Source organism: Oncorhynchus mykiss, chromosome 12, assembly GCF_013265735.2.
Source record: "Oncorhynchus mykiss isolate Arlee chromosome 12, USDA_OmykA_1.1, whole genome shotgun sequence".
NCBI classification, from domain to species: Eukaryota; Metazoa; Chordata; class Actinopteri; order Salmoniformes; family Salmonidae; genus Oncorhynchus; species Oncorhynchus mykiss.
The window spans coordinates 20,342,063-20,356,982 of record NC_048576.1 but is presented as its reverse complement, the minus strand read 5'-3'; the positions used below and the strand labels follow the sequence as shown (position 1 = coordinate 20,356,982).

At 44.3% G+C, this 14,920-nt stretch overlaps 1 protein-coding gene across 3 annotated transcripts in view; it reads right to left on the bottom strand.

The window, feature by feature from the left end:
* The window catches only part of LOC110537154 (netrin receptor UNC5C), a 263,198-nt gene that overhangs the window by 13,561 nt on the left and 234,717 nt on the right, over positions 1-14,920 (bottom strand). For all 3 annotated transcript variants that reach the window (XM_036937158.1, XM_036937160.1, XM_036937159.1), the window contains 3 exons: positions 14,853-14,920; positions 6,274-6,361; positions 5,972-6,149 (listed from right to left, as the gene is read on the bottom strand). The exon at positions 14,853-14,920 is cut by the window's right edge and continues 292 nt beyond it. In XM_036937158.1, the coding sequence (XP_036793053.1) occupies positions 5,972-6,149; positions 6,274-6,361; positions 14,853-14,920 (334 nt within the window). The remainder of the gene's footprint in view (positions 1-5,971; positions 6,150-6,273; positions 6,362-14,852) is intronic.

Below are 14,920 nucleotides of genomic sequence, written 5' to 3'. Positions count from 1 at the left end.
GTTGAGTAGAGTGTTGGAGGCTATTTTATCACCAAAGTCGAGGATCGGTAGGATGGTCAGTTTTACGAGGGTATGTTTGGCAGCATGATTGAAGGATGCTTTGTTGCGATATAGAAAGCCAATTCTAGATTTAATTTTGGATTGGAGATGCTTAATGTGAGTCTGGAAGGAGAGTTTACAGTCTAACCAGACACCTAGGTATTTGTAGTTGTCCACGTATTCTAAGTCAGAGCCGTCCAGAGTAGTGATGCTGGACGGGCAAGCAGGTGCGGGCAGGGATCGGTTGAATAGCATGCATTTAGTTTTCCCTGCGTTTAAGAGCAGTTGGAGGACACGGAAGAAGAGTTGTATGGCATTGAAGCTCGTCTGGAGGTTAGTTAATTAACACAGTGTCCAAAGAGGGGCCAGAAGTATACAGAAAGGTGACGTCTGCGTAGAGGTGTACCAGAGAATCACCAGCAGCAAGAGCAACATCATTGATGTATACAGAGAAGAGAGTCGGCCCAAGGACTGAACCCTGTGGCACCCCCATGGAGACTGCCAGAGGTCCGGACAATAGGCCCTCCGATTTTACACACTGAACTCTATCAGAGTAGTAGGTAAACCAGGCGAGGCAATCATTTGAGAAACCAAGGCTGTCGAGTCTGCCAATAAGAATGTTGGGATTGACAGAGTCGAAAGCCTTGGCCAGGTCGATGAATACGGCTGCACAGTAATGTCTCTTATCGATGGCGGTTATGATGTAGTTAAGGACCTTGAGCGTGGCTGAGGTGCACCCATGACCAGCTCTGAAACCAGATTGCATAGTGGAGAAGGTACGGTGGGATTCAAAATGGTCGGTGATCTGTTTGGAATGATGGAGGCCAGTGTATTCTTGGGGACCTTCAATGCTGCAGAAATGTTTTGATACCTTTCCCCAGATCTGTGCCTCGACACAATCCTGTCTCGGAGCTCAATGGACAATTCCTTCGAACTCATGGCTTGATTTTTGCTCTGACATGCACTGTCAACTGTGGGACCTTAGATAGACAGGTGTGTGCCTTTCCAAATCATGTCCAATCAATTTAATTTACCACAGGTGGACTCCAATCAAGTTGTAGAAACATCTCAAGGACGATCAATGGAAACAGGATGCACCTGAGTTCAATTTCGAGTCTCATAGCAAAGGGTCTGAATACTTCTGTAAATAAGTTATTTCTGTTCTTTATTTTTCATAAAACATTTCTAAAAACCTTTTTTCGCTTTGTCATTATGGGGTATTGTGTGTAGATTGATGAGGAAAACATTTAATGTAATCCAGTATAGAATAAGGCTTTTTGGAAAAAGTCAAGGGGTCTGAACACACAGGTGGTGGTGGTGGTGGTGGTGGTAGCGGAGGGGGGACAATGCTTACCAGCTCTAAGGAGGTGTTTCTAGTGCAGAGGCGTTTGCATAGGCTGCATCTGCCTTCTGCTACTGCTAATTAAACCATTATGTTTGTATGTGTGCCTGTTTGTGTGTGTGTGTGTGTGTGTGTGTGTGTGTGTGTGTGTGTGTGTGTGTGTGTGTGTGTGTGTGTGTGTGTGTGTGTGTGTGTGAAGGATAAAAACAAAAGTCTGCTTTGTGTGTGAGGCTGGGCATGGGGCTATGTTCACAGAGACACCGGGGGCAAACAACTTCTCATCATCACTGCTCTTGATGATGGGGCCTATGGGCAGAGAACTGTCACACACACGCACACACGCACGCACGCACGCACGCACACACACACACACACACACACACACACACACACACACACACACAGAAGCGGAAAAGACAGAGAGCCTGGGGTGGAAATGCCAGCATGCTATTCCCTAAAACAGTTCTTACACAATCCTCTGTCTCCAATTCAGCCCGTAGGCTGTATGTATGCAGGCTGCTTTACACTCCTTGCTATCAGAGATGCAGTAGCTCATCCTATTCTCCGCAAAGGCCGGCCCGGAGGACCTATCCGGCCTGCATCCTGATTCACTACGGCCTGCAGAATCATGCTCAGATCACATAAAGAATTTGCAATAGTAATGTTTTGAAAATGAAAAGCCCAATGAATACTCGCCGTGTAATGATTTAACTCCCACTGCTTGTGGGACATCTATTTTGAAGACACACAAAAATAACAACTGCATGAGGACAGACAGTGACTGACACGTCACAGATACAAATAGTAGCTAGCTAGAAATTGCGCAAAAATTAGTTTTTCAAAGATTTCAAAGAAAAGTAAAGTAGATAATGAATGTCGGGTGTTCCAGCAAGAGTAGACATCGAAACATGTCTTTAGTAAGCTATCAGAGAAAGCTTTGTGCTTAGTGTGCAAAGAGAGTATCGCTGTCTTGAAAGACTACAACTGACACTTCCAGACGAAGCATGCAGAGAAATATAGGAACATGTCTTCTGAGCAGAGGGCAAGCGCATCGAAAGAGTTGCTTTCTCAGTTGCAAAAGCAACAAGGACTTTTCACAAAACTGCATTCAGCAAACGATGGAATTGCGAGAGCTAGCCATGTACTGTCCTACAAAATTGCTAAATATAGCAAGCCATTCGCTGAGGGTGAATTAATTAAAGAATGTTTAATTAAACTCTACAGCAATACTTTGCCCTTGACAAGAAAGAGCTGTTTGAAAATGTTTCTCTGTCAAGACGAACAGTGACACGGCGTGTTGAGGACGTCACAGAGAATATGGAAAAGTTGAAAAACAAGGTAAAGGATTTCACCTATTTCCCCGTGGCCCTGGATGATGCACGTGACACGGCGTAGATATTGATATTCTTACGAGACATCATTGAAATTACAGAGGAGCTTGCTTCAGTGCAGTCAATGAAGAGCACAACCACAGGAAAATATTTATTGGAGGAGGTTAATAAGTGTGTGGCAAAGCTGGGACTGAGTTTTGAAAAGTTATCCAGTGGGACCACTGATGGGTGCCCAAACTTGACAGGAAAAAAGTTTGGCCTTTTGAAAAGGATACAAGATCAAGTAGCTGAGCTGAACCCAGATCATAAAATGATTTTCCTGCTTCGTATTATTCATCAGGAGGTGCTCTGTAAATGTATTCTGAAAATGAGCCATGTTGTGGATACAGTCACTAAAGTGGTAAACTTCATAAGAGCAACATCTTTAATACCACATGCAGTTTGTCTCACTGTTGGAAGAGACAGAGTCATGTCATGCAGATCTCACCTACCACACAAACGTGAGATGGCTGAGTTTGGGGAAGATGCTTAAAAAGGGTGTGGGACCTGTCGGAAATTGCTGAGATTTTGCAAATGAAAGGAAAATAAACTCAGCAACAAAATAAACCCCCTTTTTCAGGATCTTGTCTTTCAAAGATAATTTGTAAAAATCCAGGGTTTAAACACAGTTTCCCATGCTTGTTCAATGAACCATTAACAATTAATGAACATGCACCTGTGGAATGGTCGATAAAAGACTAACATATTACAGATGTTAGGCAATTAAGGTCACAGTTATGAAAACTTAGGACACTAAATATGCATTTCTACTGACTCTGAAAAAGAAAAAGAAAGATGGCCAATGTCCCTGCTCATCTGCGTGAACGTGGCTTAGGCATGCTGCAAGGAGGCATGAGGACTGCAGATGTGGCCAGGGCAATAAATTGCCATGTCCGTACTGTGAGACGCCTAAGACAGCGCTACAGGGAGACAGGATGGACAGCTGATGGTCCTCGCAGTGGCAGACCACATGTAACAACACCTGCACAGGATTGGTACATCCGAACATCACACCTGCGGGACAGGTACAGGATGGCAAAAACAACTGCCTGAGTTACACCAGGAACGCACAATCCCTCCATCAGTGCTCAGACTGTCCGCAATAGGCTGAGAGAGGCTGGACTGAGGGCTTGTAGGCCTGTTGTAAGGCTAGTCCTCAACCGAAATCACCGGCAACAACATTGCCTATGGGCACAAACCCACCGTCGCTGGAACAGACAGGACTGGCAAAGAGTGCTCTTCACTGACGAGTCGTGGTTTGGTCTCACCAGGGGTGATGGTCAGATTTGTGTTTATTGTCGAAAGAATGAGCGTTACACCGAGGCCTGTACTCTGGATCGGGATCGATTTGGAGGTGGAGGGTCCGTCATGGTCTGGGGCGGAGTGTCACAGCATCATCGGACTGAGCTTGTTGTCATTGCAGGCAATCTCAACGTTGTACGTAACAGGGAAGACATCCTCCTCCCTCATGTGGTACCCTTCCTGCAGGCTCCAGCATGACAATGCCACCAGCCATACCGCTCATCCTGTGATTTCCTGCAAGACAGGAATGTCAGTGTTCTGCCATGGCCAGCGAAGAGCCCGGATCTCAATCCCATTGAGCACGTCTGGGACCTGTTGGATCGGAGGGTGAGGGCTAGGGCCATTCCCCCCAGAAATGTCAGAGAAATTGCAGGTGCCTTGGTGGAAGAGTGGGGTAACATTTCACAGCAAGAACTGGCAAATCTGGGGTAGTCCATGAGTGAGAGATGCACTGCAGTACTTAATGCAACTGGTGGCCAAACCAGATACTGACTGTTACTTTTGATTTTGACCCCCCCTTTGTTCAGAGACACATTATTCCAGTTCTGTTAGTCACATGTCTGTGGAACTTGTTCAGTTTATGTCTCAGTTGTTGAATCTTGTTATGTTCATACAAGTATTTACACATGTTAAGTTTGCTGAAAATAAACGCAGTTGACAGTAAGAGGACGCTTCTTTCTTTTGCAGAGTTTATGTGGATTTCCCTTAACTGCAAGATAAAGGATGGTTGGACATCATGGCTCTCATTAATGAACTGAATTCCAAACTACAAGGGAAGGGCCCTTTGCACATCAGCTGTACAGCCTTGTCAAAGCCTTCAAGGGAAAATTGCTCCTCCTGACCCGTCAAGTAGAAGCAGACAATCTCACCCACCTTCCGACACTACTAGTCTGTTCCCTATCAGATGACCAGCGGGAGAAGTATACAAAGCTGCTGTGTGCTTTGAACTGTGAGTTTTCTCCTCGTTTTGAGGATTTCAAAGTGTTGGAAAAAGACATGCTGTTGGTTTCTTCTCCTTTCACCTTCAATGTGGATAACGCTCCCACTGACCTGCAACTTGAGCTTATCGATCTTCAGTCTGATGCAATGATTGGAGAACTATTCAAAACAATGTCACTGACGAGGTTCTATGCATCTCTCGATTAACAAAACATTCCAAAGATTAGGAGTCCTGCTCAGAAGATGTTTGTACTGTTTTGGTCAACCTATGTACGTATGTGAACAGACATTTTCAGTGATGAAATATAACAAGTCAAGGCACAGATCATCTCTTACTGACTCTCACCTCTCAGCAATCCTGCGCATAGCGACGTCAGAAACTATACCTGACTTCACTGCTCCAGTCAATGCCTATCAGAGACTTCACTACTCACACTGATTGAGTAGTTTATATGTAATGTTAGGCTCTCTCTCTTTATGGTGTTTTTGTGCATACCCGTTAACAAGAGTTCTGTCCATGGTGCTGAATGCACAGTGTACTTTTCCCTCCGTGTAGTTCATTGCATGTTTAATAATGAAAATACCTACCAAAAGGAGAATATGGATGTGGTTTATTTCTGTGCATGTTAAAAAAGTTCAATAAGTAGCATATTATATCTAGACTTGATTTACAATAGATATATCTGTCAACACACATGATGTATAATCCTGTAATATGATTCTGGCCCGCGATGGCAAAAATATATTTGTGGCCCTAATGTGGCTCTAATGTGGCCCTCCATGGAAAATAATTGCCCAGGCCTGCTCTACTCTGTTAATCCCCACGGTCATCCTACCTCATGTAATTGATCCATTATAATTCTGCATTAGTTCTTTCCCTCCAACTTTGTCTTGTCTTTTTCCTCAGTATTGCATCACCTTTTCCAGTACCATCTTCAACCTCCACACACATTGTCAGGCACAGCAACATGCCACTCACCTCCCACTGGGCCTGCTGTGATTGGCTCTTGAGCTGGATCAGCCAATCCTCGGCTGAATCACTATCGGCCTCAGCACAGTGGTGCATAGTGATGATGACTGGGCGAGTCAGGAGGGCCCCTGGGGGGCCACAGCTCACCACTGAACTCAGCACTGTCTGGCAGTCATCGACTGGGGGTCTGGGGGAACACACAGACACACAGGTTAGACGTGTTGTGACAGTGTGGGTAGTGTCTGTAGGAGATGTGTGTGTTGACCGGTGTAAACAGCAGAGCCAGAAGGGAAAAAGTAGATTGTAGTTACCTCATGCTGTCCTTCCTGTGAACGGTCACGTACATCTCATACACTCTACCCTGTGGGACAGCCCCCGCTGGAACTAGGAGACTCACCCCTGTGGAGACAAGACACACCACGATCACACACACTCTCGTCACACACACACTCTGCGGTCACAAACACTTTAGTCACAAAATCTGGTCACACACACACTGTGGTCACACACACTTTATAGTCACACACTAGTAACACACATACACTAGTCAGACACAGTCCAGTCACACACACCATCTGTCCAGCCCTGCACTGACCTCCAGCCCTCCCTGTCATGCTCACTCTGTCATTCTGTGTTTAGTGTTTATCCCCTACCTAGGCCCATGCAGACAGACAGCCAGCCAGACAGACAGCCTGCCAGTCAGACCGAGAGAGACAGACAGACAGAGCGACAGAGAGACAGTAGAGAGACAGACGGACAGACAGACAGTGGAGAGACATCCTGAGGCCAAAACAACCACAGCCATGTCACTCACTGCCCCTTCCCTGTCTCTTACTGTAGTTTAAATACTGCCTCACAATGTCCCCTAACAACATTATATGGTAGATATGAACGTATGTGATTTAAATGTTCTCCATCTGTGTCTGATTTGATTTGATTTAGGTGGATCCCCATTTGCCTTACTGGGGTCGACACATAACGAAAAATACATTACACACAAAATAATTTACTGCTTGCTCTGTTTTTTCAGATGTAATTAATGTAATTTTTTTTTGTTTGTTTCACTTTTATCTATTATCTACTTCACTTGCTTTGGCAATGTTAACATATGTTTCCCCATGCCATAAACCCTTCAATTGAAATGTAATTGAATAGAGAGAGAGAGAAACGCAATATTTCATTACCCAGGAACCACAAAATATTATATGACTGATGTGTTCTTCTCTCTCGCTCGCTCTCTCTCTCTCTCGCTGTCTCTCTCGCTCTCTCTCTCTCTCTTGCTCTCACTCTCAATTAAATTAAATTAGCTTTATTGGCATGACATAACAATGTACATATTGCCAAAGCTTACTTTTGAGATTTACAATATCTCTCTCTCGCTCTCTCTGTGTAACATGATGAGGTAGCTAATATCAGCCAGAAACAAGTTTTCAAGAGAAAAACTCTACAAACCCTAGAAGTTTCTGCCTGCTTTTCCCAGCTGTCAACATGCATCTGTACTGCATCACAAACAGACCGCATGTGCTAAATGAGAACCGCACAGATCATGTAGGCAGTACTACAGCTTAAACAGAACAGAACAGAAGTGTACCAACCACATGCTCTGTGCTCTGAGCAGACAGGCAACCAGCCACTCTTACAGCCCTGTCACGCAGTGTGTGGAACGCATGCTCTGTGCTCTGAGCAGACAGGCACCCAGCCACTCTTACAGCCCTGTCACGCAGTGTGTGGAACGCATGCACTGTGCTCTGAGCAGACAGGCACCCAGCCACTCTTACAGCCCTGTCACGCAGTGTGTGGAACGCATGCTCTGTGCTCTGAGCAGACAGGCACCCAGCCACTCTTACAGCCCTGTCACGCAGTGTGTGGAACGCATGCTCTGTGCTCTGAGCAGACAGGCACCCAGCCACTCTTACAGCCCTGTCACGCAGTGTGTGGAACACATGCTCTGATTGACCGTGGAGAGCTTTAAGAACTCTTTCAAAGTCAAATCTCTCTCTCTTTCTGTCTCTCTGTCTCTCTTCTTCTCTCTCCCCTTCTCTTCCTCCCTCTCTCTCTGACTCTCTCTCCTTCTCTCACCCCCTCTCTCCCTCCCTCTCTCCAGGGAGTCATGCTTCAGTATGGCGTTAGCCCCTATTACAGGCCATGTGTAGAGGATAAGGGTGATCCCTGGTGAATTAGAGGGAAAGACGTGTCAGGATCACAGCATCATCTCCTGATCATAATGAATGAATGGAAAACTAGCGCTCCCCCCTTTTGGAGCATAGCGTGGGAAGGGGGATGGAAGTAATGGGGTGGTGAGAATGATCACCATGTCAGTCCTGACTCCACATAGGCTGCTAATCCTGTTATTACACACACCGTGCTAAGTCACTTTGAGGAAACAGCCTTCTAACACACTCACCACGAGGGGACCTTGTCAGCTGCTCCAAAGAACTATACAAGAGGGAGAACTGATAAAGCACCTAAAACCAATGTCAGTGTATGAAAGCACCAACGCTCCAATCATCATCTAGAGGCTAGAGCGGTCTGTTAATTGCTTATGGCTAAGGCCCTTGAACCTGATGGATTTGCAGGAACGTTTTTTTTTTATGAATACCTTTACAGACTTACCGGAATACTTATTCAGTTTAAAGTTCAATTTGAATAGGACTAATTAGTTTGACTTCAATTAATTCCACTGCTTGACTTCAAATGACTAACCGCTTATGGATATTCTGTCTCAACAGTTTCCTTCTGGCTAAACAGACCCTGGCCTGTGCTGTATTAAAGCTAGAACCCTTAATAGCTACATCCAATCAAGGCGGAACAACAAGGTTTTGGACGGAATTGCAGAATCTCCACATGAGACCTGGACGGAGTCTGAGGACAAAGTGAGGGAAATGATCTCTGAGAAATTGAAGATAGACCACAGGAAGATTGAGGTGTAGCGCGCCGACAGTACTGGAAAACCCACCACCAGCCCAGTTGACAGGCCCAGGCCAATAGTGGTCAAGTTCCTGAGGTTCAAGGAAAAGGTAGCTGTTCTGGAAAGAGCCAAGAACTTGAGAGGAACGTATATCTTCCTCAACGAGTACTATCCTGAAGCTGAGCGCAAGCAGAGGAAAGAACTGATCCCAGTCATGAAAGCTGCCAGAGCGCGTGGGGACATTGCATACATCCACTATGACAGGCTCATTGTCCACCATCCCTCCGAGAAGCATGGAAAGGATGAGTGAGCCAAGCCTATTGGTTCGTAGCTTCAACCCTGCAGCACACACACACACACACACACACACACACACACACACCAACTGATTAATGGACTCCTGAATGTATATTTTTCTCTCTTACTTTGTTTGCTCTTTTCAGTATTATGTCTATCTCTGATAAGCTACGCAAGAAAGGGATGAAAATAGCACCTTATTAATATATGTAGCCTTAGAAATAAGGTTCATGAAATCAATAACTTGCTAACATCAGATAACATTCATATATTAGCCATTTCTGAGACTCACTTAGATAAATAATTTGATGACATAGCTGTAGCAATACAAGGATATAACATCTATAGAAGAGACAGGAACGCTTATGAGGTGTTGTATATATTCAGAGCCATATCCCTGTAATGCTTAGAGAAGATCTCATGTCAAGTGTCATTGAAGTGTTGTGGTTGCAGGTTCAACATGGCACATCTAAAGCCTTTTCTTTTGGGGTGTTGCTATAGGCCACCATGTGATAACGGTCAGTATCTAATCTGATGTAAACAGAGAGGTCTACTTTCTTGGGGACCTGAATATTGACTGGTTTTCATTCAAGCTGTCCATTCAAGAGGAAGCTTCTTACTGTCACCAGATCCTGTAATCTGGTTCAGGTTATTAATCAACCTACCAGGGTGTTTACAAACACTACAGGAACAAGATCATCCGCATGTATCGATCACATTTTTACTAATACTGTAGAACAGTGTTCTAAGCTGTATCCATACCCATTGGATGCAGTGATCACAATATAGTGGCTATATCCAGGAAAGCCAAAGTTCCAACAGTTGGTGCTAAAATAGTGTATAAGAGATCATACAAAATATTGTATTGTGAGTCTAATGTGGGTGATGTTAAAAATATGTGTTGGTCTGATGTAATTAATGAGGAGCATCCAGACGCTGCACTTGAATTTATGAAATTGCTTCTTTCAATTATTGATAAACACGCACCTGTAAAAAAACTGATTGTTAAAACTGTTAAGGCTCCATGGATTGATGAGGGATGTTAAACTGTATGGTTGAAAGAGATGGGGCAAAAGGAGTGGCTACTAAGTCTGGCTGCATGTCTGATTGGCTGACTTACTGCACATCTGACTGGCTGACTTACTGCACATCTGACTGGCTGACTTACTGTACATCTGACTGGCTGACTTACTGCACATCTGACTGGCCGACTTACTGCGCATCTGACTGGCTGACTTACTGTACATCTGACTGGCTGACTTACTGTACATCTGACTGGCTGACTTACTGTACATCTGACTGGCTGACTTACTGTACATCTGACTGACTGACTTACTGTACATCTGACTGGCTGACTTACTGTACATCTGACTGGCTGACTTACTGTACATCTGACTGACTGACTTACTGTACATCTGACTGGCTGACTTACTGTACATCTGACTGACTGACTTACTGTACATCTGACTGGCTGACTTACTGTACATCTGACAGGCTGACTTACTGTACATCTGACTGGCTGACTTACTGTACATCTGACAGGCTGACTTACTGCACATCTGACTGGCTGACTTACTGCACATCTGACTGGCTGACTTACTGCACATCTGACTGGCTGACTTACTGCACATCTGACTGGTTGACTTACTGCACATCTGACTGGCTGACTTACTGCACATCTGACTGGCTGACTTACTGTACATCTGACTGGCTGACTTACTGCACATCTGACTGGCTGACTTACTGCACATCTGACTGGCTGACTTACTGTACATCTGACTGGCTGACTTACTGTACATCTGACTGGCTGACTTACTGTACATCTGACTGGCTGACTTACTGTACATCTGACTGACTGACTTACTGTACATCTGACTGGCTGACTTACTGTACATCTGACTGGCTGACTTACTGCACATCTGACTGGCTGACTTACTGCACATCTGACTGGCTGACTTACTGTACATCTGACTGGCTGACTTACTGTACATCTGACTGGCTGACTTACTGTACATCTGACTGGCTGACTTACTGCACATCTGACTGGCTGACTTACTGCACATCTGACTGGCTGACTTACTGTACATCTGACTGGCTGACTTACTGCACATCTGACTGGCTGACTTACTGTACATCTGACTGACTGACTTACTGTACATCTGACTGGCTGACTTACTGTACATCTGACTGGCTGACTTACTGTACATCTGACTGGCTGACTTACTGTACATCTGACTGGCTGACTTACTGTACATCTGACTGGCTGACTTACTGTACATCTGACTGGCTGACTTACTGTACATCTGACTGACTGACTTACTGTACATCTGACTGGCTGACTTACTGTACATCTGACAGGCTGACTTACTGTACATCTGACTGGCTGACTTACTGCACATCTGACTGGCTGACTTACTGCACATCTGACTGGCTGACTTACTGCACATCTGACTGGCTGACTTACTGCACATCTGACTGGCTGACTTACTGTACATCTGACTGGCTGACTTACTGTACATCTGACTGGCTGACTTACTGCACATCTGACTGGCTGACTTACTGCACATCTGACTGGCTGACTTACTGTACATCTGACTGGCTGACTTACTGCACATCTGACTGGCTGACTTACTGCACATCTGACTGGCTGACTTACTGTACATCTGACTGACTGACTTACTGTACATCTGACTGGCTGACTTACTGTACATCTGACTGGCTGACTTACTGTACATCTGACTGGCTGACTTACTGCACATCTGACTGGCTGACTTACTGCACATCTGACTGGCTGACTTACTGTACATCTGACTGGCTGACTTACTGCACATCTGACTGGCTGACTTACTGCACATTGAGGAATGATGTGACTAAGCTCAACAAAAAGAAGAAGAAACTGTATTATGAAGCAACGATCAATCATATAAAAACTGGAGTACTTTAAATGAAATTATGGGCAGAAAGACAAATTCAACTCCATCTTTCACCATATCAGATGGCTTATTCATCACAAAACCATTTGATGTTGCCAAATATTTTAATGATTACTTCATTGGGAAAGTGGGCAAACTTAGGCTGGAAATGCCAAAAACGAACAGTTTTTCATGCAAAAAAATATATATATTATGAAAGAAAATAATTGCAAGTTTGAATTTTGTAAAGATAGTGTGGGAGACGTATTGTTATCGATCAATAATGACAAACCTCCTGGCATTGACAACTTAGATGGAAAGCTACTAAGGATGGTAGCTGACTCTATAGCCACTCATATCTGTCATATTTTTAATCTGAGCCTAGTCTTTAAAGTCTTTGTCCTCAGGCCTGGAGGGAAGCCAAAGTAATTCCGCTACCCGAGTGGCGCAGCGGTCTAAGGCATTGCATCTCAGTGCAAGAGGCGTCACTACAGTCCATGGTTTGAATCCAGGCTGTATCACATCCGGCCAGGATTGGGAGTTCCAGCGTCGTCCGGGTTTGGCCGGGGAAGGTCGTCATTGTAAATAAGAATTTGTTCTTAACTGACTTGTCTAGTTAAATAAAGTTTAAATAAATACAAATATACCCAAGAGTGGTAGTGCCTTTACTGGTTCTAACAGCAGACATACTGTATAAGCTTGCTGACAGCTCTTAGCAAAAATTGTGTTTGTAAACAAATTAACAACAGACTTTCAGAATGCTTATAGAGAAGGGCACTCAACATGTACTGCACTGACACAACTGACTGATGATTGGTTGAAAGAAATGTATAATAAGAAGATTGTGGGAGCAGTACTGTTAGAACAGCAGTATTGTTCTGTGCAGCCTTTGATATTATTGACCATAACTTATGTGTTATGGCTTTTCAACCGATGCCATATCATGGATTCAGAGCTATCTATCTAATAGAACTCAAAGGGTTTTCTTTAATGGAAGCTTCTCTAATGTCAAACATGTAAAGTGTGGTGTACCGCAGAGCAGCTCTCTAGACCCTCTACCCTTTTCTATTTTTACAAATGACCTGCCACTGGCAATAAACAACGCATGTGTGTCCATATATGCTGATGATTCAACCATATACGCATCAGCAACCACAGCTAATAAAGTCACTGATACCCTTAACAAAGAGTTAAGTTTGTTTTGGAATGGTTGGGCAGTAATAAACTGGTCCTGAACATCTCTTAAACTAAGAGCATTGCATTTGGTACAAATCATTGCTTAAGTTCTAGACCTCAGCTGAATCTGGTAATGAATGGTGTGGCTGTTGAAGAAGTGGAGGAGACTAAATTACTTGGTGTTACCTTAGGTTGTAAACTGTCATGGTCAAAACATAGATTTAATGGTTGTAAAGATGGGGAGAGGTCTGACCGTAAGAAAGAGATGCTCTGCTTTTTTGACACCACACTCCAAAAAGCAAGTTCTGCAGGCTCTAGTTTAGTCTAATCTTGATTATTGTCCAGTCGTGTGGTCCAGTGCTGCAGGAAATACCTAGTTAAGCTGCAGTTGGCCCAGAACAGAGCGGCATGTTTTGCTCTTCATTGTAATCAGAGGGCTGATATAAATACTATGCTGCCAGTCTCTCTTAGCTAAGAGTTGAGGAGAGACTGACTGCATCACTTCTTATTTTTGTAAGAAACATTCATGTGTGGAAAATCCCAAATTGTTTGCATAGTCATCTTACACAGCTTTGACACACACTTATCCCACCAGACATGCCACCAGGGGTCTTTTCATAGTCCCCAAATCCAGAACAAATTCAAGAAAGCGGACAGTATTATATAGAGCCCTTATTGCATGGAACTTCCTTCCATCTCATATTGCTGAAATAAACAGTAAACCTGGTTTAATAAAACAGATAAAGCAACACCTCGCGGCACAACGACTCTCCTCTATTGGACCTAGATAGTTTGTGTGGATGCATTGATATGTAGGCTACGTGTGCCTTTTTAAAAATGTATGTAGTTCTGTCCTTGAGCTGTTCTTGTCTAATGATGTTCTGTATTATGTCATTCTGTATTATGCTTCATGTTTTGTGTGGACCCCAGGAAGAGTAGCTGCTGATTTTGCAACAGCTAATGGGGATCCTAATAAAATACCAAATACCATATTTTTGGACTTATAAATTGATGATACTGTATATACCCATTGATTCTTGAAGAACATATAAGGCCCCAAGAAATTGGTTCAACTGTTGTACCCCATCAAAACCCAAAATATAAGCTTGTTTAACTCCAATGTTTCTAAATAATGTAAATGTAAACACTGTATAGCCTCAAAACATGCTTAAAACTATAATTGTGATATTATGGATGGTCAGTCCCGGGCTGTATCACAACCGGCCGTGATCGGGGGTCCCATAGTGCGGTGCACAATTGGCCCAGTGTTGTCCGGGTTAGGGGAGGGTTTGGCCGGGGGGGCTTTACTTGGCTCATCGCGCTCTAGCGACTCCTTGTGGCATGCCGGGCGCCTGCAGGCTGACCTATGTCGCCAGGTGAACAGTGTTTCCTCTGACAGATTGTTGAGGGCGGGTGTTAAGAAGCGTGGTTTGGCGTATTATGTTGCGGAGGACACATAACTCGACCTTGGCCTCCCGGGCCCGTTGGGAAGTTGCAGCGATGAGACAAGATCAAAATTGGGGAGAAAAAGGTGGTACATTTTTTTTTTAAATACCATAGACCAATTACTCTGAGACTGTACCATAAAGACCCATACCTGAGTTTGGGACAATAAGGTGTCCACCCATGGAGTTGAAGGAGCCCAGAGCGGTACAGGAGGGGTCC